At 32.7% G+C, this 24,284-nt stretch overlaps 3 protein-coding genes across 16 annotated transcripts in view; all 3 read right to left on the bottom strand.

Moving 5' to 3' along the window:
- Window positions 1-177: 177 nt before the first annotated feature.
- Window positions 178-4,157, bottom strand: LOC107963995 (serine protease 7). The gene is made up of 6 exons (XM_016913692.2): window positions 3,293-4,157; window positions 2,249-3,054; window positions 1,679-1,832; window positions 1,306-1,583; window positions 625-836; window positions 178-528 (listed from the first exon to the last, which is right to left on the bottom strand). Exons 1-6 carry the CDS (start codon window positions 3,655-3,657, stop codon window positions 409-411), a joined length of 1,935 nt encoding a protein of 644 aa, XP_016769181.1. The 5' UTR covers window positions 3,658-4,157; the 3' UTR covers window positions 178-408.
- Window positions 4,158-8,888: 4,731 nt separating this feature from the next.
- nanos (protein) lies at window positions 8,889-16,260 on the bottom strand. Of its 3 annotated transcripts, none has more exons than XM_026442021.1 (3): window positions 11,848-16,260; window positions 9,980-10,145; window positions 8,889-9,650 (listed from the first exon to the last, which is right to left on the bottom strand). In XM_026442021.1, the coding sequence occupies exons 1-3, from the start codon at window positions 11,987-11,989 to the stop codon at window positions 9,500-9,502; spliced, it is 459 nt and encodes a 152-aa protein (XP_026297806.1). In that variant the 5' UTR covers window positions 11,990-16,260; the 3' UTR covers window positions 8,889-9,499. The 3 variants fall into 3 exon arrangements, with proteins under 3 accessions (XP_026297806.1, XP_026297805.1, NP_001035321.1); XM_026442020.1 differs by having other exon boundaries at window positions 9,980-10,202; NM_001040231.1 differs by lacking the exon at window positions 11,848-16,260 and having other exon boundaries at window positions 9,500-9,650; window positions 9,980-10,191.
- An 872-nt stretch (window positions 16,261-17,132) lies between these two features.
- LOC551432 (zinc finger and BTB domain-containing protein 20) overlaps window positions 17,133-24,284 on the bottom strand; it is an 80,111-nt gene continuing 72,959 nt past the window's right edge. For 11 of the 12 annotated variants that reach the window (XM_026442485.1, XM_016913560.2, XM_016913559.2 and 8 more), the window contains 5 exons: window positions 21,641-21,922; window positions 20,993-21,130; window positions 20,833-20,881; window positions 20,405-20,663; window positions 17,133-20,210 (listed from right to left, as the gene is read on the bottom strand). In XM_026442485.1, coding sequence (XP_026298270.1) covers window positions 19,628-20,210; window positions 20,405-20,663; window positions 20,833-20,881; window positions 20,993-21,130; window positions 21,641-21,922 — 1,311 coding nt within the window. In that variant the 3' untranslated portion in view covers window positions 17,133-19,627. The remainder of the gene's footprint in view (window positions 20,211-20,404; window positions 20,664-20,832; window positions 20,882-20,992; window positions 21,131-21,640; window positions 21,923-24,284) is intronic. The other variant, XM_006558196.3, reaches the window with a different exon arrangement.

Raw genomic sequence — 24,284 nt, forward strand, 5'->3', positions numbered from 1 at the left:
GAAGACAATTTCATAAAACATAATTTATAATGTTAGAAAATAATTTATAATTTATGTCTATTATAATATTATAAAAATATTGGACGTATATTGTATAATTATATTTATTCTGAATTTTAAATTGAGAAAATAATTTAGGATGGACCACAATAGAAAAAATAATTTAAAAATAATTTCTATCATGAAGATGATTTTATATATCTTTGGAACAGCTCTTATTAATTTAATCACTAAAATATAATTATTTTTTATAAATTTATCAGAAACAATTATTTTTCATCATTTATTTATTTTGTTTTTTTTTTTTTTATTAATCGTATATAATTTTATCTGAAAATGCATCAAAATATATATAATAAAAAAACAAAAAAAGACTAGATAAAGACTTGTAAAACACGTTAAATTTTTTTATCTCGCCCCGTAAGTTGCCAACTGTTGATTGATCCATTCTGTGAATTGTGCCACATTCGTATAAACAGCAGGTAAATTCGACGATCCGCAACCAATTCCCCAAGATATTATACCAGCCTAGAAAAAAGAAAGTCTCTCAATGTCGTTGCTTTTTCTTTTTTTTTTTTTTTTTAGTAACATCTGTAATCCATACTATTTGCAATAAACCAATACCTGAAAGTATTGTCCTGTAGCTGTGGGACATACCAAAGGTCCACCACCATCTCCCTGACACGTGTCCCTATTTGTCTCGCCCCCTGCGCAAATGAACGAACTATGTAGTTGAAAATATGGTCCCAATTTTGATGTTCGAAGCCGATTTTGACAATCAATTCTATTCACAATAGGAACCTCCACTTTTCGTAGTTCAGATTGATATGTTCCACCTGCATCATAAAGATTTTAATTAGTAAAACTAGGTTATGTATAGAATAGATTTATTAATACATTCAAATACATTCTTTTAAGCCTTATTCTTATGTCACACGTGATAACATCAATATAGCAAAAAATAAAAAATATCTAAGTATGTATAAATGATTATAGATAAATATATAAATAAATATAAATTAGGTGAATATATAAATTGTTATAAATTATAAAAAATTTTTTTCTTTTGAATAAAACAAAAGTAACTAGATTTTATTTGAATATTAAATTAAAATTATAATCAAAATCATAATCAAAATCATAGAGAATATATATACATATATATATAATCAAAATATTGATTTTTTGCGCGATCGATATTTCAAAATATCAAATACAAAGTTTTATAAAATTAAATTTTATAAATTTGTAACAAAATTATATTAATAAAGAAAAAAAATATATAAATATGATAATAATAGTTACCAAATGAGTTTTTTCCCCAACCTGTACCAATGCACCTAATACCAGGAGGAAATATCAATCCTTGTTGCGGTATACAAATAGGAACAACATTTACATTCTGTTTTACCGGTGCGTTTAAAATGACTACTGCTATGTCATTAAACAAAGCAGCACTATAAAACTGAGGATGCGTTACTATGATTTTTATGTTCGCTTCTTGAAAAGGCACTGGTTGATCGCCAGGTTGATATTTTAAATCCCACTGACCAAAACGCGCTATCGGTCTATTATTTCCTAAACTAACGAGATTTTAAAAAATTTTTTATCGTCGATTTTAATTTTCAATAATTAAATTCATATATATTTTATTACAAAATTAACATAATTTGCTTACTTCGTAACACAATGCGCAGCTGTAAGAATAGCACTATTTGTAATCATAGATCCTCCACATTGAAATAAATATTTACCGTCCGATTGTATTGTTAGTAAAGCTACCATCCACGGAAACTCTGCGAAATATGTTTTTCCAGTATCTACAGGTTGGGCTGTGAATAAAGAAAACAGCTAGTTACGATAAAATAGAATTTTCTTTAGTATATTCATGGATTAATGTGTTAATTTTTTTGGAAAATTGATTCTAGAAATCGAAACAAATATAAATAATATACAAAAATATCGATTGACGATTATTTATTAAATTATTAAGGTAATTTTACTTTGCGTCAAATGAAATGAGACAGAAACAATGTGACAAAGATAGAATTATCCCATTTTTCACTTAAACAATAACAACTATTGTTAACTACTTAATTATTTAAACTACTTACTGTTATACGATATAATTTATTAGTACGAATAATTAGTACGAATAAATTGTAAATTAAAAATAAAAGATAGGTTATTCAACTATTACAAGAAAGGGATTCAAAAAAGTTTCAAAAAATATTAATCTAGTATCTACCTGTCGCATACGTTTTGTTTTGTATACCACATCCAATTTGCGAGAACGAAGCTTCCCCGTTTATTATATTCTCTCTTGATTCTTGAAAGTCACGATTTCTTGCTACATTAATAGCAACAGGTCGACAACAAACTTCATCCACAGTTCCACACGCAGAGAACCTCGGATCAATGACACCAGCGCCATCGAAGCTAACAGAGTTTCCTGGCGCGCACAGCCAACTCTTCATGCAATAACAAGCCTGAGAGGTTCCAGGATTTCTAATGGATCCGATAACCACTGGAATCCCATTCCCATACGATGGATTTATTCCTTGACAACAGGAGGTAGGTACAGGGCACGTCTGTTGTCCGTAAGTCACTAAAGGATTCACAATTCCAACGTTTACAGGGATCACAACGCCATTGCTACACTGGACTGCGTTCCCACATAAAAGACAAATTTGCGACGAGACAGGCGGAGGGTATGAATATTGGATTACACTGGCTGGTTTGCAACAAACCATATTGCTAATGGGACACTGTATGTATTGCGAACGAGGATTGATCACACCTTCTCCAGACGTGCCGATGACACCGTTTGGATCGCATTGAGACACAAGCACACAAACACATATTGGAGCAGGTGGTAATTCTGTGTTAGTTGGAAAAATCACCGGTGGAAGAGTCGAAGTGGTCGTAGTTGCCTTTGTAGTGGTAGTTGGTGCTTTCGTGGTAGTTGTTGCTTTTGTAGTGGTTCGCATCGTTGTGGTAGTAATATTTGATGGACGACAACATACTTCTAAATCTCCTGTGCATCTCCGATATCTGTTTTGAAATCAAAAGTGATCAGAAGTGAACTAATCAGAAATTCTTAATAAAAGATTCTTATTAATTTTCATCTTTTTTCTATCTTTAAATTTTAATAAGATATTGATAAAAAATTTATACTTATTTACCATTTATACTTTAAATAAAGAAATTGTGATTTAATGTGGATAATTGTGGACAGACTGTTCTTGTTATAAATTCCCCGATATTTTTATAAAAAAATAAAAAAACTCACCGAATATCGATTGGTACAGTACCACCCGCAATTATGGTACGATTAGCATCGCAAAGATAATAAGGCACACAAATGCAATCCGCAGTAGGTGGTGTAGTAGGCACTTGTTCTATTTTGTTAAGCTTCTTTTTTAATTTAAGTAAATGAAACAGAAATAAAGAAGGAGATTCCTTGTGAAATGAATTGTCTAACGTTCTCACCATGCCTTTATTCGACTTGTTTAATGCCTTTGAAATCATTAATAGAATCGTGACAGCGTATGCCAACGTGAAGAGTCGCAACATGGCTTGTTTCCCACTCGCTGGCTCGTTTACTAGTGAACGATTTTTAACGCCAGTCAACGTTTTTATGTATACAGGATGCATCGATATTTCCTCCTCTAACGCATAGAAGAATATACAGATTCATACATTCAACGCTAATAGATATTTTGTTATATGGATCAATTGTCAATTTTTTTTTTTTTTTTTTACACAATGATGATGGTATATCATGATTTATCGACCCAGCCAAACATATAACCAGATAAAATTAATGTTTCCGCGCACGTCGTTCATCAAACAACAAAATTTTTTTTCTAAAGGAATTGTTGTATATTTAATCAAGGGCTCTTTGACACGCTAGATTCTTTTACAATAAAATGTATTTAAACGATTATTCGCACAACTCGCAACGAATACAATGAATGACCTATTTACCTAACAAACCATTGATGAACGTTAAGTTTACCGGTATAAAATATTGTCCACATTCGCCGACCAGATGCCCGATTGCGATACAAATAAAGTGCATTTACGTTACGTTGAACGATCAATAAATTACTTGCACTTGTAATATGGATTTAAAAAATTAAATTTGAAATGTAATATCGAATTAAAAAAAGAAAAAGAAAATTCTATTTTATTTTAATTTCCTTCGAGATAGCAAATGTATAGAATTTGATTATATAAGATTGATTGCTTCTATCGTGTTAAAAACGCGCGAAACGATTTGCGTTTGTCGATGCGTGTACCATCATAAAATGTGAACCGTTTCCATGAAATCCATTGTCATACAACAACAGTCGATAGTTTACCTGTAAAATATATTATTCTTTTCTTCATTTTTTACTCGCGATGATTATATGTATCTCTACGTTATTTTTTTTTTCTGGGCTAGGATTATGATAAAAGGAAAAAAAGGCAGGAAAAACGTTCACTTGTACTATCTTTCCAGTGCAAAGCGCGTTTTAATAGTGGCAATTGACAGAAATGTAGAAAAATAACGTTATAAAATTTATTTTTTTGTTTTAATACTCGATAAAAACAATAAATTCATACCAAGAACAATATAGTTAAATTAAACAAACCTTGGCTCTTTTTACTGGCAGATTTAATTTTTTTTTCTTCTATATACTCTTCAATTACTTTAAAATAAAAGAAGTATACTTGTTTGAATTGCAATTATTCTTTTATAAACATTATTTCTTTTATAAATCATGATACAAATTATCAGACTACATACACTTAAATAATGACACGCCGATAACATAATATTAATAATAATATAATATAATATAATAATAATAATAATACAAATAACATTAATAATAAGAAAAATAATTAGATACAAATATGACAGTGGTACACAAAAATGTACTCTAAAATTACAATGCAAAAATGGCGAACAAATCAGTAGTAAAATATCAAAAATCAAAGTAAAATATAAATATTCACTTTTGATTCGCATAAATTCAAAAAAAAATAAACAAATCATTCATACGTTAGATTTTTATCATCAACAAATTAGAGGAATCGATATCTTTTCTTTTTTTTTTTCATTTTCAATTCGAAGATTTGCCAAGATTTATAACCATTCGATCGGCTCGCCATTACAATGTGCTCGATAAAGGACAGAACATGCGATGAAAAGAATATATATCGCGTGGAAATTAACATTTGTACAATTCTGGTTGGATATCATCGGGGGTGGGGTATTATACGTTATAGATGATGAACGAAATCGTGAACAAATAAAGAATACTACCAGCGTTAATAAACGTCGAAATTAGCTACACCTCTTGTACGCCTGTGACTCTATTCTAGCTGCTATTATTACGTTATCACCTGCCACTCATAATCATAAGTCACACTGGCATCAGATTACGGTAACGTCATCTCGCGTTTTATTGTGAATCATCTTTTATACGAGTGACGCTGGCAACAGCAATCGCAAGATGGTTTTCTTTCTTAATTATTTCTATCGTGATTTCTTTTTTTTACATATATATATGTAAAAAAAAAAAAATTATTAGTCACACGAAGAGAAATTTCTGTCTGTTTGTGCTGGCGTTTTAATGATCTTAATGTTAATATTCTCTTTGGACTCTTTGTAATGTATCACTTTTGAACGATAATACTTAATTACAACTATCAATTATAATATATAAATATTAGAAATACAACATCTTTATAAACAATTCATATTTTGTATAAGAAAGTATAAGAAATACTATATATATATATATATATATATATATATATATATATATATATATATATATATATATGTGTGTATATATATATATATACTATATAGAAATATTAATTTTCATTACTTCGTTGCACTAATAAACTACTTCACATTGATAAACTCAACATAAAAAAAAATAAAATAAAATAAAAAGAAATAAAAAAAAAAAATAACGTAAGTATCGTTGTAAATCTTTAGATAATTTGTTATAAAATCAAAAAAGAAAGACAACGATGATATGCGAGCTATCGTTTGATTTCGCAATCGGAATTTGTTAAACGCTATGAGTCTTTTTCTCCTTACGCACAGTCAATAATATATCATATACAAATATTCGAGTGCAATTAATTTGACAGTCAAATGTATTGACGTGTCTCGGAGAATATATTGTCATTTCTTACTTCTATACATAATAATATCCTAACTAACGTAAACGTATCAATTATTATTGCATAATAGGAACATAGCCGTAAAAGAATATTAATAATAATAATATATAATTATATATCAATGTACACATATTTATGAATTGTCTTACCTCAGTTCAATATAAATTTTTTGAAATTACAAATTAAAGTTATACATTTTATAAGAATTCTAAGTTAAAGAAATACGTGTATAGTTGAGCAATACAACTTACTAAAAAGGACAGAATGATCGTTCCATTCTTTTTAACATGCACAGAGACAAAAAACCTTAGCAAGTCATTCGAAATGATATTAAATTGCACAAAATAATAGTAACTCGATTTCAAGACCGCCCAGGAAGTTACTTCTTATCTCTTTAGACGTCTAATCTATGCTATATTATATGCTTCTGCATACAACAAAGTAACTGTTAGATTACAAGTTGCAAAATCGACCAAATTTTAAGAAAAACAACTATTCTGTTCTGGTTTAAATACTTAAATATTAAATAATAATATTTAACTAATATTAAACTTCAATTCAAAATCTCTGAAAAATTGCCCAAACTTCATTAAATTTAACTAGAATTCTAAACTAGCTTAAACCTAGTTACAAAAATTGTCACTAGTTACAAAAATATATAAACACGAGAAAGGAATTACAAGGAAACTTTGATTATCCGAACATTGTTTAAAAGATATAATGAAAATTGTTACGAACGAATACAAAAAAAAAAAAATAAATTTTGTATAAATACTTATTTTGAAAATATTTATACTTGTATATTTATTTTAGGATTGTAAATTAAACTGTATTTAAAAATAATTAATTTTACGTTATTTTCACTTGATATAATACGTTCCGAAAATTTCTTTTCTTTAAATTATATAAAACAAATCTTTTTTAATTAGTTCGAATAATCAACTTTCAACCATACTCAGACTAATATATAAAAAATATATTAAATGATTGCCTAACTTAAATTTCAAAATCAAAATCAATATAATAATGAAATTAATATTTACGCGCTCGTCTATCCATGTTAAATATATAAATAATATTTTGCGTTCGTTGTTTAATTCGACTCGTGTGTTGTGTATTCTGTAAAAGATCGATAAACCAAGAAACAAAAAAAAAGCTTTCTCCGCCTGAAAAGAGGCAAGAATCCGGCCATCAGCTATCGAAGTACCAAAAAACAAAAGAATGTAAACACTACGGCTAGCATTATCCTTCGTTCGATTTGACCTTCGTTGAAGCTTGTGGTCAGATTCGCAGGAACGAGAGAGGCTCTTTCTTTAGTTTCAAAATAATTATGCATCTAGAATCGTATATAAGATTGAAAAATCGTACGTGATTCTATTTCTATTTAATTATTGCTCGAAAATAACAAGCATCATAGAGTCCTATAAATTAAAAATCAAACGAACGAGCTTCGTAAACTTCTTCTCTGTGAAAGATGTCACGTAAATAGTGATATACATACAATTAGAAAAAAGTTAATTTTATATGCAAAAATAAATTGAGAATACAAAATAAAATTTTTTTATTTAAGATTTTTTTAATAAATTAAAGTTGAAAATTTGTCAAATATATGTGTGAATTTGGATAATTTTCAATTATATAATAATCAATTATCAATTATATAATGGATAAGAGTTTATATTATACGTGAAAATAAATAAAAATACGGAATAAAATTTTTTTGTTTGAATTTCCATTTAAGAATACATATTAATTATAACAATCTAAACACTTTAGTTAAATAAAGTATATTCAAGATATACTCGATTAAGAATTAGCCAAATTCACATATTAATATTTGATAAATTTTCAATTGATATTTTTGAAAATAAAGCCTCAAACGAATGAATTCGTTTTATTTTAACGTTAACTAATCTATTCTAATATAGATATTTTCAACTTATTTTTATAAGTAAAAAAACTTTCCTTTGCCCTTTCCTTCCCTATGTAGTAAATACCATCAGTTAGGATACTCTATACATCATACTTAATGCTGTCAAATGATTAAGTATAAATTTTAAAAGGAACTATTTATCTCATTGGTCCATCGTCGACTTTTTAAGAAAAGTCTAAGTATCTTAAAAAGAAAAATCTTTTCTTCTATGACTTCTAATAAACATTAGTAATGTACAAACGCAATTTTCTATGTTACACATTTTGTATAGATAAATAAAACTGCGTAAATGTTTTTAATTTCAAATATCGTCTAATATATTTTTTTAAACTTAATTGAACGTAGTACTCTGTCCATTAACGTGTCTCGATAAAAAAAAATTTTTTGCTCGAAACTATTAAGATTGAAAAACGTGATTTGCTTCGTTAAATGATTTATAAAAAATCAATTATATTTGTAATCACAAACAACATGGATTTTTTAATATTCATGACTGTCGCATAAAAAGTCTTGAAGAGTCTTATTAACATTATCACAGTATTTGTTTGTAAAGTTTCAATCTTTTTTTTTTAAAGTCATTTTCACACTGACAAACATTTGTCGACAATCTTAAGAAAAATATGAATATTTATCAATGTTATGTCAATGCATGTAAATGTATACTTATATGAAATTAAAAAAAAAAAAAAAAGTTGAAATTATCATAAGTGATGACTTGAAAAGATGATAAAAATATTCATTTATAAATAAATCTTTTTCGTAATCGCAAAGGAAACTTTACAGAGAAGTGACACGTTTGGCGAGAGTATATGGCACCGTTTCGTATAAATAATTTCTTATGACTAAAATGTCTTTGGATACAGCCTCTTGATTATCTAAACTCTAGACGATTCATATTACGATTCGAATAATAATCTTTTTCATAGTTTGCCTCCAAGCTTCCAAGGTGGTTTATTTTATATTTCTTTTTCACTAGATACGATTGTCCAAACCGAAATAAATAAATTGATATAAGAACAGAAAACAAAGACAAAGTAAATTAAATGTAGAATCTTTTTTTTCTCTCTTTTGCTTAATCGATAAGATAAATTTCGTAAGATCCGATGGCAACCGAGCAACGAATGGTAACATTGTTTAGAGAAATTGTTACTAGGAATTTAATGTACATTCCTGGCATAAGGCACTTCGGTTCGTTTATATTTGAAAAGATGCGACGACGGTAAAATTACCTGCCAGCAGATGATACCGAAACGCTCGCGAGAGTTGTTAAGGATGGAGAGGAGGCACCACTTCTTCGAAATCCTTGAAAAGAAGATATACTTTTGATGTTTTATGGCACAAGAATGGTGACACGTGCTCGAGTGCCACGGTGTTTTATTTGACGCGTCGTTTGCCCATAGAGTTTCTCAACAGTTTGAACGCATTTACTGTTGCCAATGTACCAGGATTTTTGGTGCCTTTTGGACAATACTTGACCGTATGAGCAATGTCTCCACACGCACCACAAATTGGACACGTATAAGCCCTAACGATTCACAGAAAAAAATGATATGAGAAAAACAATTTGTGGCTTTCTCAAAAAAAGTTTTTTTTTTCAACCTTCCATAATATTTTTTTCTTTTTACTAACAAAGTAATGATCTTGACTTTTATTTTGTTTATTCTAAATCTATCTGTTCATTATTCAAATTTTTAAAATTGTTTTGAATAAATGCGTTGAATGTTTTTAAGTTAATAACTAGCAAATAATCGAGGCGAAATATCAAGTGAAATTTTGCTTTTCTGTTCAAATACATTCAAAGATACTACGGAAGATTATAAGAAAAAAAGATCGAAAGTTAGGAAAAAAAGTTACCTTAAAACTGGACAGGAGACGCGACCATCAGCATCTTTCAGCAAATGTTTACGGTAATAAGCCTCCTCTTCGCCATTATTTCTACAGAAAACGCATTCTGTAGGCAAAGGTTTCTTATTTTTCTTGCGGCGTGGTGTCGTTTCTGGCATTGTAACATTGTCCAGATCTGGACAATATTCAAAATCACGTCCATTATGACGGAACTCCTCCATTACATCTTCGACTATAATTGTCAAATTGTTATGTGTATTGCATTCCGTCAAAAAACATAAAAAATGTAAAAAATAAAGTACAAAGAACAAATAAAAAGATTTTAAGATCGGAAAAAAAAAAATCATGTATGTAGGAAGTGTATATAATCTAAAAAGTTTTCGAAAATGATCGAAAAATGATAAAAAAAAGAAATATTTAATAACAGATAAAATTTGCGATCTGTATGTATATTTTTGTTGTGAATTTAATGCGATACATCGTAAGTCGAGAAAATAACGTCCGTAGGTGTTGGGTTTCACGGTTTGTAAACATTCGTCGTCCTAATTTTTCGAATGACGCAGAAACGATATTGTCGTTTAATCGAAAATATATAATATTTGTAATAAGTATTATTGTTGTCAACGTTTAAAAGCCATCAGAAAGTTACAAAAAGCTAACGTTCATTTAGCGTTTGTATTTTCATCTCAAATATATTATATATGTGTTGATATGTAATGAAATAAGCCTGCCATCTTTGAACTCCTTTATCCTAAATCGAATGTTTCAAAAAAAGCACGCGATCTTCTGTTTACGTTCATACAATCTTGAACATCTGTATCACCCAGCCCAGACAAGAACGATCACTTGTAATCTTTTTTTTTTTCTTTTGTCTTTTTCCCCCCGAAAAAGCAAATGGTCGATAGACCATTATGTTTATGAAACAGTGAAATTTATTAAGTAATACCAATATATTATTTTTTTTTTTTTACATAATTCAATGAATTCGATCGAATAAACGTTTCTAGGAATCTCTTGAACGACGTGTTATTCAGCGGAACGTTTTAGAATACAGAATTCCTCTTATCGATTCGTTTGTTTACAAACTATGGAAAGTATCTACTAATCGGAACGCGAGTTTATCACGCATAATGAATCATGATCAGAACGCACGATTTTAAATCGAAGTACATTACAAAGCGACAGTGACATTTTAAATTGAGAGAAAAAAAAAAAAAGAAAAAAATAAGCAGATATCTATTCGAAAAAATATCAATTTTGACACATTTATAATTATGCGAATTAAGAAATGTCTCGTGCGCAGGTTAATGAGAAACGATTTCTTCTTTTAATCAAAACAAATGATCATCGATGACAGTTTATCCTAAGTTATGAGGAATCCATGATGTGAAAACGATTATTATGTAAAAGTTATTTACATTATTTTGTATTTGATTTAAATTATTTATGTAAAAAGGAAAAGATATTAATAAATAAGAAATTTGTATCACGATGTAGAAATTAAAATTCATTGCGATATAAATTATGATAGATAGAAATATAGGTTAACGTGGAGCAAAAAAAAAAAGAAAGAAAGAAAAGAAAAATCAAAACAAGTACAAATTAATATTAATATTTTTAATTTTTTTTGTTCACAATCATTTACAACGCAAAAAGGTTACGTTACGTCACACAATCCACGTTATGCGATCTATATAATTCGAAAATTTATAAATGTAAAAATTCGAAAATGTAATAAAAAATGTCTTATCGATTTTTTACATATCTAACGTATCAAAATCAATGAAGCGCGTCTCATTTCAATGGATTTTTATCGTCGATATTATTGTTCATAAGTTTTCCAGCAAATTCTATACTTTTTAAACAAATTGACTTACCATTTGGAACAGACGTGTTTTCTGTCTCGATCGAAAAATTGACAAATAATCTCTTGATCTCTTCTTCGAGGCTAGTGTTGAACGGATAAAAGAAGTTCGACACCTGTGGCATCGGAAGTTTTTGCATGAGCGAGACATGCATCGCGAACAATAAAAAGAAATTACAAGAAACAAATAAGAAAGAAAACTGGCAAAATCGCGCGCACGCAACTTTTTTACGAGAAGATGGAAGACGAAAGATCGCGAATAAACGATAAACGAAAGACGTCTCGATCCACCACAGTCGAGTTTCGAAATTCAACTGCCGAGTGCCGAGGTAGGATGTCACTTTAGCCTAACCAACGATCGCGAAGAAAGGATCTGATGGTGGGGATGATGCCTCCATACTTGAATCCGTATATTTCGTATATTCAAGTATTTATGTATTACACATTCCTGTAAAAAAATTACGATAATTGTATATATAAAAATATACAATTTAATTATCAATCTAAACGATTGGTCTGTAACATTGTAGTTTAGAAATTAATAATTCAATGATTGGAAAAGGAAGGCGTGAAATATGATATTGTACGTTTTGTTGGTACTTAAAAAAAATGTGATTTAACGTTGTTGAATTTTCAAATGGTTTTATTGAGGTTTTTATTAAAAATTGTTGATGAAATTTTCGAAATGTAATATTCGGACAAAAGAGCGAATTGAGATGAAACGAATGCCGTATCGAGATGTTTGTATTTCCTGGACGGCTCGGAAAGGTCGAATCGCTTTGATCTCGCCGCGAGACGACAGTGACGTTAAATTGTAATTTAAATCCACAGACATTATGCCAGGCTACGAAAGAAGACACAGTTTTTCACTCATTTATTTTTAATATCAATATGTATATCAGTTATATAAAAATACTGGAAAACGATCGTTCGCATTGCGGTACTTTTTTAACGATCTGCGTGTACTTTAATGGTAATTAATATGGTTCGCTTGCGGCAACTGGTTTCGATCGATGAATCGAAATCGTATCTTTTTTTTGGTGAAAAAAGAGACAAATGAATATTCGCTAATCTTCATCTTTATTGTTACTGTGTAAATATGTAGGCACTGAACAAATAATGTTTCATAATTTGTTTACAAACATTTACATTTACTGATCTTCTTTTTTTTTTTGTTCAATCATTGAATATTCTCTGCGAGCAGCTTGGCCACATTAGCCAAGACCGCTTTTAATCCATCTGCTCGACCTTTTTAACATCCTTACGCGTAAATATCATTATCGTCTTTCAGCATTGTATGCGCTCGACCCAATTTCTAATTACGATCTCAATATTTTATCAATATATATATATATATAATATATATATTTATATATATATTTTATTTTATTTTGTTATGTATATTTTTAATCTCTATCCGCTAATATAATGTTTTTCTAGTCTAAAAATTACCACGATTATTAAAGATAATATATACTTCTGGGAAATTATAATTAAAATAATAGTAAATATAATAATATGTCAAACATATATGTCCCGTGTTCGTGTATGAGTGTAAAAAAGAGAAAAAGAGATAAAACGATAAAGGAAGAGGGAGAAAAAGTGAGAAAGATGGATGGAAAGAACAATGAAAGAAAAACAATGAAAGGAATAAAACAGGACGCGGTTCGTGAGGAAAAAAAAATTAGAGATAAACACAAAATTCTAAACTTTGGCTGCTAATGAGAAACAATATTCCGCAGAAGCGAGAACGCGACGTCGTTCCATCGATCGATCAGTGCCCGTTATCGCATCTTTCGATGATTTTCAAAACGTTTTATTTACGTTACACGTAATTATATTAAGTAAATAAACGAGAATTAAAATCTTAAAAATGAAGTAGAAATTCAGATTGAAAGAGACAGAAGACGGAGAAGAAAGAGAGAAAGAGGAAAATAGGGAGAAAAGTAAAAAGGAGACGAATAGAGGCAGTGGAAGAGGAAGTTTTCTGTACGAAACGGATGCGATATGAATGCGCATGCGTGTAATGCTTGCGTGTGTGTGTGTGTGTGTGTGTGTGTACGCAATGATCATGCATATGATGATTTTATCATCGGTAGAAAAGAGAGAAAGAAAAAAAAAGAAAATTCTAATTTTGTTTCGTTTTGTTCTTTTTTTTTTTTTTTTTTTTTTTTTACTTTTTTACTTTTCATTTCTCACGGACAGCGGAAAGAGAGAAAGAACGAGAACGCAGAACTGAGGGGTTTCGAATTGTTTTTATCGTCTAACCGTTTCAGCCTTTTTCTTCGTGTCTCAAGTATAAAATTAAATGGGCGATAAAGCCTTCGTGTAAAACTATACTCATATACTTTGTTCTCTCTATTGTGCTCAAGTGTAACAACCTTTTTTTTTTTTTTTTTTTTTTTTCTTCTTGCTATACATGCGTGTTTTATTATATTTTGTTTTTTCTTCGTACTTTCCTGTATATATTACGTATACACTCGGAAATTCTCGAGTATTTGAAAATTGACAGAGACTCGATTACGTTGTTATACATGAGACACTGATAACGGCGGTGCTGTTCTCTTAACAACGAAATGTAACGCTGATTAATTTTAACCGACGATTCCATTATTTTTTAAATACGCATTTTTTTAATCGCCGATTTTATTAGGGTGATTCTCACATTTCTTTTTCCCCGACTTCCATTATTACTTTTTTTTTTTTTGTGTTTTTTTTTATATTTTTTTTTTTTTATTTTATTTTTCTTCCATTTCTCCTATCGCGTTTGTATTTTTTTTTGTTCAGTAATTTTAAGTGATCTTCGTACGTCGATGTCGCGGTGGTCCGTTTTGGAATAGCTATATAATTATTATAAATATATTCATATGTGTATGTGTCTCTGCATGCGCGTCCGTGCATGCGCACGCGTACACGCTTATCCCTGCGTGCGAATGCACACGCGCGTACACGTATACAATAGGTCCATGCGTTTTTTTTTTTTTTTTTCAAATCTTTTGTAATGCGCGTGTAATGCAATGTATGTGACAGTGACATAGTGTATACTAGGAATGTACATAGTGTACGTAGATATAATTAAGTTGTGTATAAAACGATGATACATACTATATTCATTACTCGTTTATATCAAACGACACATAATTATGATATCAATTTTTTTAGTCTCATTGTACGATGCGCACGGCGATCGGGCATCGTTCGCCAATAATAGGCTAGTCTTGTCCCGTCTTCCCATACAATGTCGATGTAGCCCGCCGATCTTGTTACGGTCACAAGGTCGCGCGGCGTGAGATTACCATTACAAGAACTTCCAAATGAATGGCCATCAGTCTTTGAGACGTACGGTTTGGCATACGCGCGATCTCTTCGTTACAAAAAAAAAAAAAAAAAAAAAAAAAAAATATATATGAGAAAAAAAATATGAAATATAATGTATATTATGTTAAACGAATTGATAATTTCGTTTAATAAATCGTACAAAGTTAATCGTTAACCGTTTTGGTGCCCAAAAGCGAATAGAGAAATAATACCGACGCGATGTACATATACATATATATATATACACATGTATATATATATATATATATATGTATATATATGTACGTATCGTGAAACGTGTATAATCGTTTCAAGTTATGCGCAGGATAATAAAATCAAATATTTTGAAAAATGTTTATGGCACCAACAGGGTTAACAAAAGTCCCATGCAATTTGTACTCTCGCGAGGAAGAAGATTCGCTTAAAAAAAAAAAAATGTCTTGCATAAAAAGGAGGAGAAAAAAAAAAAAGCGATGTTGCGAAAAGAAAAGGAAAAGACTAATGTTAAACTTGGAGTCCTTATGGACGGTAGAAAAGTAGGAAATTTTTCTAAGGATCAATTGGCCGATAAAAAACAAAAAAATAAAAACGAAACAGAAACAACGAATGACCGAAAAATGGAAGAAAAAAAAAAAAAAAAAAAAAAAAAGTCAAATTTCCTCTTTATGTTACACTTTTCTTTTTTTTTTTTCTTTCTTTCTTTCGTCTTCTTTTTTTTTTAAAATTCGTTTGTTCCTTTTTGTTCAAAATGGCTCGATGTTGATCCTCAAAAACATGACCATCCATTCTGGACAATCCGCGTTGATTATTAATATTAAATATTAATACTTCTAGTCGTATACTCTTGCTAGAGTAAAAGTGGTCTTGTGCGCCCCAGATACGTTTCACCGGGACGTGCATAGGCAATACAGAGTGCTTCAGGCGCATGTATTCTTGCGTTCTTGATATGCGATAGTACTAACCTAACAAAACTTGTCCTTATATTTCTCATTTGGTATGTCTTAGTCTTACTTTACTTAAAAAAGGAAATAATAACAATAATAATAATAACAATAAAAATAAAAATAATAATAATGATGATGATGATGATGATGATGATGATGATGATGATGATGATGATAATGATAATAATGTTAATAATAATAGTAATAATTATAATAATAATAATAATTATAATATTTATAATAATAATAATAATAATAATAATAATTGACAATGGCAATGGCAATGACAATGGCAATGACAATGACAATAATAATGACAATGACAATGGCAATGACGATAATAATAATGATGATAATGATAATAATAATAATGATGATAATGATAATAATGATAATGATAATGATAATGATAATAATGATAATAATGATAATAATAATAATAATAAAAATAAAAAATATTAATAATAATAATTAATTATAATAATAATGAACGACAGAGTGAGAGAAGGAAGTGAAAGAGAGAGGGAGTGAGAGAGATATATTTTATAATGAAATTTGAAAATAGTTAAATTAATGAGTGAAAGAATGAACACACAGATCTATATCATCAACAGTGTCCTAATAATAATCTACAACTAAAATATCGAACGGTGCAAAGTTATCGTATAAAATGATACTTATACATGGTAAAATAGTCGGTCCAGAGCACTCGTAAAGTAATCAAAAAGATTATTCTTTGTTCTTAGGTCCGACTGCGATAAACAAAACATTTAATAAAAACAAAGAAAACAAAAAAAAAAAAAAAGAAATAAATCAAAAAACACAAAATATAACGCTATTTTTCCTTTGCTCATGGAGCAGTTTATCGTTTAAAGAACATCTTTATCATTAATAGTCAGTCGATTTTAGAATTTCCTCTAGAGAAAAAGAGATATATGTATATATGTATATGTATAATATTTTTGCGTGCTCACATTTTCACGCTTTTTATCGTTCTATTTTAACCTACGCTTCTGTATGTACACACTTCACAATACCACTTTTTTTTTTCTTTTTTTTTTTTTTTAATCATTTCGATCTCTCCTCATTACTACCCTTCTCTACGACACTGTGTGTTCTTCCTTTGTGTGCGTCCGGTTTTTCACAAATACATTTTCCTCTGGATTACTTTACAAGTACCCTTCTCTGCATGAGTCCTCTCAACGTAACTAAGTCTTATATCGTCGAAAAATATCATATCGAGAATACCTCTACTATACTATTACTTCTTACTTAGTGTTTTTTTGTTTGTTTGTTTGTTTGTTTGTTTTGTTTTGCTTTGTTACCTTCAGCGAACAGGAATACTCAAAGTTTTTCCAGTTGAAATATCTCGTGGAGTACGGTTTAATATTGCGCGCGTGCGACTTAATTTTTCGTTTCACGTCTACTAGTCTCGCTTAGACACGATATAAACAACTGTGCCTCGAACAATTTTTTTTTTTATGAAAGTAAAATTTAAACGTAAATTTTTCCAAGTTGGCACGCACCAACAAGGCATTATATCGATTGATTAACGGGAATCGTCACATGGATATATCTTTTGAATTATCTTCCCTCGACTTTTTTTTTTTTTAATTCCCTTTCGTGTCTTCTAACCTCACTTTTACGGCCAGAAGATACGAAACACAATTGCACGACACAAAAACTGTATGTCCTTTCTTCGTTTCACCTTTGTCTTTGCATTTTTTTTCTTTCTTTCTTTAAAATAGCGATTAAACGCACTCTGTGACAAATAAGATTAATTAATTTTAGGTCTTGCTATTGCACCAATATTTACAATGGACGTTATACGTGTTATCTTCTTTTAAAGCGATCTTTGATATCGATCAGCAATTGCTTGTATAAAAGCCACTTAAAATATCAACAACGTAATAATATGTATATGTACATAAAAAAAAAAAGAAATAAAAAATTAAAAAAAAAAAAAAAAAAAAGAAGAAAACAAAAAAGGAGGAAAGAAAGCTCGCGTATACGCTTAAACGAATTTTTCTTTTCTAAAAAAATATCATCTATATAAGTGCAATATATAAATTCTATATTATACTGTTTTAAAAACAGAGTGAAAGGGAGGCAGAGAGAAAAGTAGAGATAGAAAGTGAGCGAAAGAAAAAAAGAAAATAGAATTGTACTGATTACATATCCATTCATTTACGCAATGAATTTTCAACGCGTTCGTCAACGTTTCAACGTTGGCTGTAAAATCGAGGATTCCTAGCGAGGAAAAGATCGTCTCCGCGGATGAATCCCTTGAGACTGAGAAAAATCACACCGATCGAAAAAAAAAAAGATAAATTTCGACATCGTGCGATATGCTTTGAAAAATGACCGATGTATATAATAATATATATATTTATATATATATATATCTAATGATTAATCTTGCGGCATAAATCGCATATGTAAAATGTTTTTTTTTTAGCACTCAAAGGATTTAAGGCTCCCGTTGCAAAAGTGTATTTTCATATACCGCTTGAAATATACGCTCGTGCAAATTATTTGTTTGAAAACGACAACCGCACGAGAAACATATCTATTCTCGAAGGAGTTTGTTACTCTGGGATCACTATACTGATGGGTCTACGGGTGAATAATATTGTCGCTCTTTACGTGCTACCATACAGACACATGCGGCAGAAAATAGTCTAGGCATTCTTTTTCGCGATACACCCTACATCGTTATTCAAAAGGAACTTCGATTGAACTTTATTACACGTTTCTTTCTTTCTTTCTTTCTTTCTTTCTTTCATTCATTTCTTTTCTTCCTTTTTGTTTTTTCCCTTTCTTCTTTGTTTGTTCCTTGTCACGAAGGCCAAACACGATCAATAATCGCTACCGACTTTGGATTAAGCGAACCAATTTTGAAGTAACGAAGAACCGTATCGCTAGGTACTAATTTCTTAAGAAGGAATCGTTCTCTAGTTCGACGCACTCTGTTCGTTTTCATTCGGAAAATATAACGCGGCTGGCGTTGCTTTCGTGCAACGGGATAGAATCGAGCCGGATCCCGGAGAAAGGCAGGATCACCGAACACAAATCCTCGCTTCGCGAGGTTTATCATCGACAAATATGTCGGCCTGTTTGTTAGATCCGTTTAATTTATAGATTATCCCTCGTTTATCCGCAGTTTACTCGCAGCCGCACAGTTTTGCCCGACATTTGCACGCGACTCCTGCCTATGCCACATGATGTCGACACGATCGTACACGCGGGATTGTCTAAAGCTACGAAAAAATGGCGTCGGCTGGCCGCGCGTGGAGCGCCACAACGGAGGAAGGGCAAAACTGCTGCAACGATGACATCACGATACATCACGACGGACAAATAATTACATGGACAGCGGAACGCGTTTCACCTTCGTACCTTCTATTTCAAATGAAAATTCGTAAGGAAGCGAGTAAACACGTTCGAATAGAATCTTCGAGGGCACAGATCGGATCTGTAGTTAGCGCTCGGTGCACGGGGATTTGCCGGTTGCAGATAAGGCCTGAATAGTTAGGGTTTGCTGTTGTCGTTGTTCAACGACAACGGGTCGGTGATCTTTTGCTGCTGCTGCTGCTGCTGCTGCTGTTGCTGTTGTTGCGTCACCTCGCTCACAGCCCCACCACTCATCAGTTTCGCATTGTTGTTCTCCGTGTTCGAGACTTTCGCGTACTCCCGTTTGCGCGGCATGCTCTCCGTCTTCACGATCGTGATGTCCGGATTGTTCTCGAGTACAGAGGTCGCTGGTTTCGGGACGGGCGTCGGCACCTCGATGTACCCCCCTCCCTCTCTCTTGATAGGCGTCGAGGTAGTCGGTGTCGCTGTTGTGGCCGCGTTCGCGTTGATCTTTTGCAATATGTCGTTCACGGACTCGTTGTTCTCGGCCGTCTCGTTGTTACCGTCGATCGCGCCCGACGCAACGCTCAAGTCGCCCGCCAACGAGATTCTGTCCGGCCCCTGTAGCGTCGACAGATAAGTAGCCAACGTATGGACGGTCACATTGAGGAACTCGGCTGCACGGAACAACGTGATCTCCTTCCTTCGCAGTTTGGCTAACACTTCCGCTGGCCCCGGCTCTGACCAAAAGTCCCTTACTCTGCGAACAAAATTCGTTACCGTATTTTCAATACTTGGTTTTTTCTCGAAGAGGGTACCGTAAATAATATACGAAACCGATGAAAGCATTAATTAAGCACGATTTCATCTTAAAAAAAAATGGAAACTATTTTATTTCATTTTACGCGATCGTTCGAGATATTTCGGGATGAAAAATCGTTGATGTTGCATTACCTATACGGATGTTTAAGGCAACCATAACTGTCGCGATATCTGCCATAGAGGGTTCCGTAGGAGACGCCAAGTATCTCGGCGGCAGTCTTCATTTCCAGTTCTTTGCTCTTGATGGCATCCATAACGCGTCGCGTGAACGGCTCCTCCCAGAACTCTTGGCGGCGTCCCGTCGTCAGGTAATCGTTCATCTTCACGACGTCTCGGAATTGCTCGGGGATCGATGGATTCGTGGCGTTGGAATTCGAGGGAGTGGTAGGCGCTGCAGCAAAATCAAACCACGTTAAATTCTTCGCGCCTACCGAACATGTAGCCGCACATAGCCTCTGCACTATGATGTGTCGTGTGTGTCGTGTATCTCTCATCCCCCGTTGTTACGCCTAACCACGACTACTTTTTGCTTCGATCGAGCTTTGGAGTGTGTCACGTACCTTTCTTTTCCTGGTCGGACGCGTTGTCATCCTTGGACATGTACGATAGCTGCGATAGAAAAAGGGAAGAAGAGAAAAAAAGGATAAGTTAAAAATCCAGAACACGGGGAAGAAGGGATCGAATGAATTGATCGAACGAGAATTGATCGTGTGTCCTTACCACCGGCAGTGGCGTTTCGTTATTTTCGTTCATCATCATCTCGTCGTCCCAACTCTCGTGGTCACCGCCCTCGCTCATCATTTCCTCCTGGGAAATCGAGGAGGTTTGAACAGGCGCGTCAAAGAAATCTCTCGGTGACTGTCCATTTCCGATCCATGTTTCCAGCAAGGATTAAAAAGGGCGAAAACAAAAAAAATTGAACAGTTGATAAATACAGTTGATAAACGATCCTTGTGAATTCGAATCTCGATCATGAGATTCGTAATTTCATGGATGGAATTATATGTTGTATGCATGTCGGTATGAATGTCGTAAATAAAATGGCCGGTCACACGGTAGGAATTATTTATAACAAATTTTTAAAACGAAATCAAAGCGCGCCGTTATTTATAGCGAGGATTAAACAAATGATGGATACGCAAGCAATGATACAAAAATTTATCTGGCATTAATATATCGCATCTACTATATTCTTCTGGATCAATTAATTACTTTTATTGACAATTCATGAATTATCATTCAGAAACATTACTATTATTATTATTATTAAACTAGATTTCTAAAATAAGTTAATTACAAATACGAGTAATGGAGAATGGAAGAAGAAGAGAAATTGTCTTTGATGAAAACGAAACATCTGAGCCATACTTGACGTACATTTCCGGTGATACATGTGATTTTCGGTGTGAAGACGTCGTGAGACGAGGGTGGATCGTCCAGAGGCGGGCGCCCTCTGCGTCTCTGCTTTGGAGGTGGCGGTTCGTCAGCGTCTCCTTCCCTGAGGACCGTCTCGACGCCTGGAGTCGCCGCCCCAGGACTGTGGCCGCTATTTCCTAGATCATTTTGCGTCGAATCGCTGCGCCAGCTCACCTCGGCCAAACCCTTGATGTGCAAATCCTCCGCGGTTTTCAACAGGGACGACAATCTCGTCTGAAACATCAACAGCACCACGAGTTTAATTTCAATCCGGTAGAAACGAAACAAAGAAGAATTTTCCTTCTTTCTCGCGAATCTTCTTTTCTCTTCTGCCGTTTAATCCATTCGAGAATTGCAAAATCAGTCTTTTTTTTTTTTTTTTTTTTTATATTATTTATTTAAGGTAATTCCGGGAAAGATGGACCACTTATCACTTTTCAACATCTCGGAGAAAATGTAAATAGGAATTAATATTCGTTACTCGTAGTTTTAAAGTTTCTGGTCTAATGGATGTTGTTGTCGAAAGAAATCGTCGGAATTCGCTGTGTGTTTAATTAAACGGGAAAATATTTATATTTCAATGGAGCGCGAGAAAGAAGGAATAAAAATAATGATCAAAATTGCGATCTTTTCGTTAATTGTCGAAGGCAACATTAACGGGAAGAAAATAATACGAGATAATTGCATAGTAAAAAGTTGTTTTCGTGTTACATTATTCTTCAAAGAATTAAATAAATCATGAATTGTCATATCCGCATTGAGTAAATTGTAGAATAGTAAAATGTACATAAGCAGTTTTATAACATCATGCTTTATTGTATATTATATTACACAGGTTTCCTTTAAATAACTCGTATCTTTTATAAAAATTCTTTTTCTTTACTTTACTCCACTCCACGTATCCGATAAAATGATCATACTTTTTAATGAAAATTTATAATTTGAAACAAACAAATATGAATTAAAAAAATAAATAAAAGGATCAAGCATTAAAATATATATTTTCATATTAAATTTTCACGATTTAGTTTATCGAGCGATATATATATAGAGAACCAGAACAGAGGAAAGAATTCAGTATCAGAATCGTATCAGAGACAAAGAGGATCGAAATTCGCGTGGGAGGTGGAAAGTAGATATTTTTTTTTTCCCTTTTCCTCCAAGCTGGGATACAGCTATATCCTCGATATCCTCCGACTAATCAAGGTAAGTAGCGAATTCCCTCTCGTTTCCGTCGACATTAGCCCGAGTGGTTTAACCATTCCTGGCAAGAGTTACCAAGGCAAGGAAGACGGCGGCAATATTTCTAACCGATCCGCTTTCAATATTTCCGCTGTGGAACGGGCATAAATGGTATAATATACGGGGCGCGACGGGTTTCAACGTTTTTGGCACGAGCTCGAGTCGAGTCAGGCGATTCCTTGTCTCCCTTTCCTCCCCCCCCTCCGAGCGGAGCATTCGATTCCCTCCTCTTGTATACTGTTACACACAGCGATGGAATACTATTATACATCGATGGAAGAGCGAGAAGTCAGTCGATGGAGTGTAAGAAATTCGAGGCGGAGCTAAGTAAATCTAATTATTCCCTGGCAGTCCGTAGGAAAAAGCGATCACGCGGCGGGGAGGAGTAAAAATTAGTAATTCCATTAATCCTGCCCGCTTCAATTTGCGCGAGCAGCATACTCGCAATCTCTATTCGATTCGCCGGGATTCGAGTAATGAATCGGATAGTCGCTGTCCACGGAAAAAGATACAGGATAGGCTAGATGTAAAAAAGAAAAAAAAAAAAAATTCGATATATCTGATCGGCGGTATAGGGTTCGATTACTATTTGCCAATTTTCACCGTAATAATAGCCGAACGACCGAGAGAATGCTAAATAATATGAGAACTTTCTACACAAACGATTCTCCGCGGCTTTCTATCAGCCACGAATGGAATTGGAAAAATGCTTATGTGGGTCAGCGTCTCCGGCAGCCAGCGTACCGGGAATAATGTGTATTTCAGAAACAAACGTCACCACCATCGTTGTCTTCGATCTTTGTCTTTCGTGTTTCTTCAATTTCGTGCGCGAGAAAACGAATGAAGAAAAAAAAAAAAAAAGAAAAAAAGAAAACAACGCGGCCTCCGACCTCGTTTAAATCCGATCGAGCTTGAAAAAAGTCTCAACCAACGATCGAACACATCGACGGATCTTGGAAGAACCGTGAACATATTTTCACCAGAGCCGGATTTTTCGCAGGCAAATCGTGGCCACCGCAGCGCCACCACGGAGAAAGCTCTCCGCGAATCTGCGCGCTTGATCACGACTAGAAACACGGAAGAATCGAGAGAGAGAACCCGTTGCTCGCTCTCGGGATACTCTTCGCCAACCTGAATACGATTTCTTGCACGTTTTAAACGATACACGTTCGACTTTATATATTTCGTGAGTCATCCGAAACGGTACACCACGACATCTCTCAGGCTTCGCATGATACTAGTTGCTTTCGTTAGGGACTATATGTCGAATTGTCGTAACAAGTAGAGGAGAAACTAAGCGTCTGGTTAACGAGGATAAACAGTGTCGGTTTTTGCGAGGCGTATCGATGAAATT

The sequence above is a fragment of the Apis mellifera genome, linkage group LG8 (genome assembly GCF_003254395.2).
Source record: "Apis mellifera strain DH4 linkage group LG8, Amel_HAv3.1, whole genome shotgun sequence".
NCBI classification, from domain to species: domain Eukaryota; kingdom Metazoa; phylum Arthropoda; class Insecta; order Hymenoptera; family Apidae; genus Apis; species Apis mellifera.

Excerpts from the sequence above, each read along its gene's own strand:
- LOC107963995 (XM_016913692.2), bottom strand. The coding sequence starts at position 3,657 with ATGCATCCTGTATACATAAAAACGTTGACTGGCGTTAAAAATCGTTCA. Across the intron at positions 1,584-1,678 it reads GCTGCGCATTGTGTTACGAA|TTTAGGAAATAATAGACCGA; the intron begins GTAAGCAAATTA and ends AAATCTCGTTAG. Across the intron at positions 529-624 it reads CTACAGGACAATACTTTCAG|GCTGGTATAATATCTTGGGG; the intron begins GTATTGGTTTAT and ends TCTTTTTTCTAG.
- nanos (XM_026442020.1), bottom strand. The coding sequence starts at position 11,989 with ATGCATGTCTCGCTCATGCAAAAACTTCCGATGCCACAGGTGTCGAAC. Across the intron at positions 10,203-11,847 it reads AAACACGTCTGTTCCAAATG|TCGAAGATGTAATGGAGGAG; the intron begins GTAAGTCAATTT and ends TGACAATTATAG. Across the intron at positions 9,651-9,979 it reads GTCTCCTGTCCAGTTTTAAG|GGCTTATACGTGTCCAATTT; the intron begins GTAACTTTTTTT and ends GTGAATCGTTAG.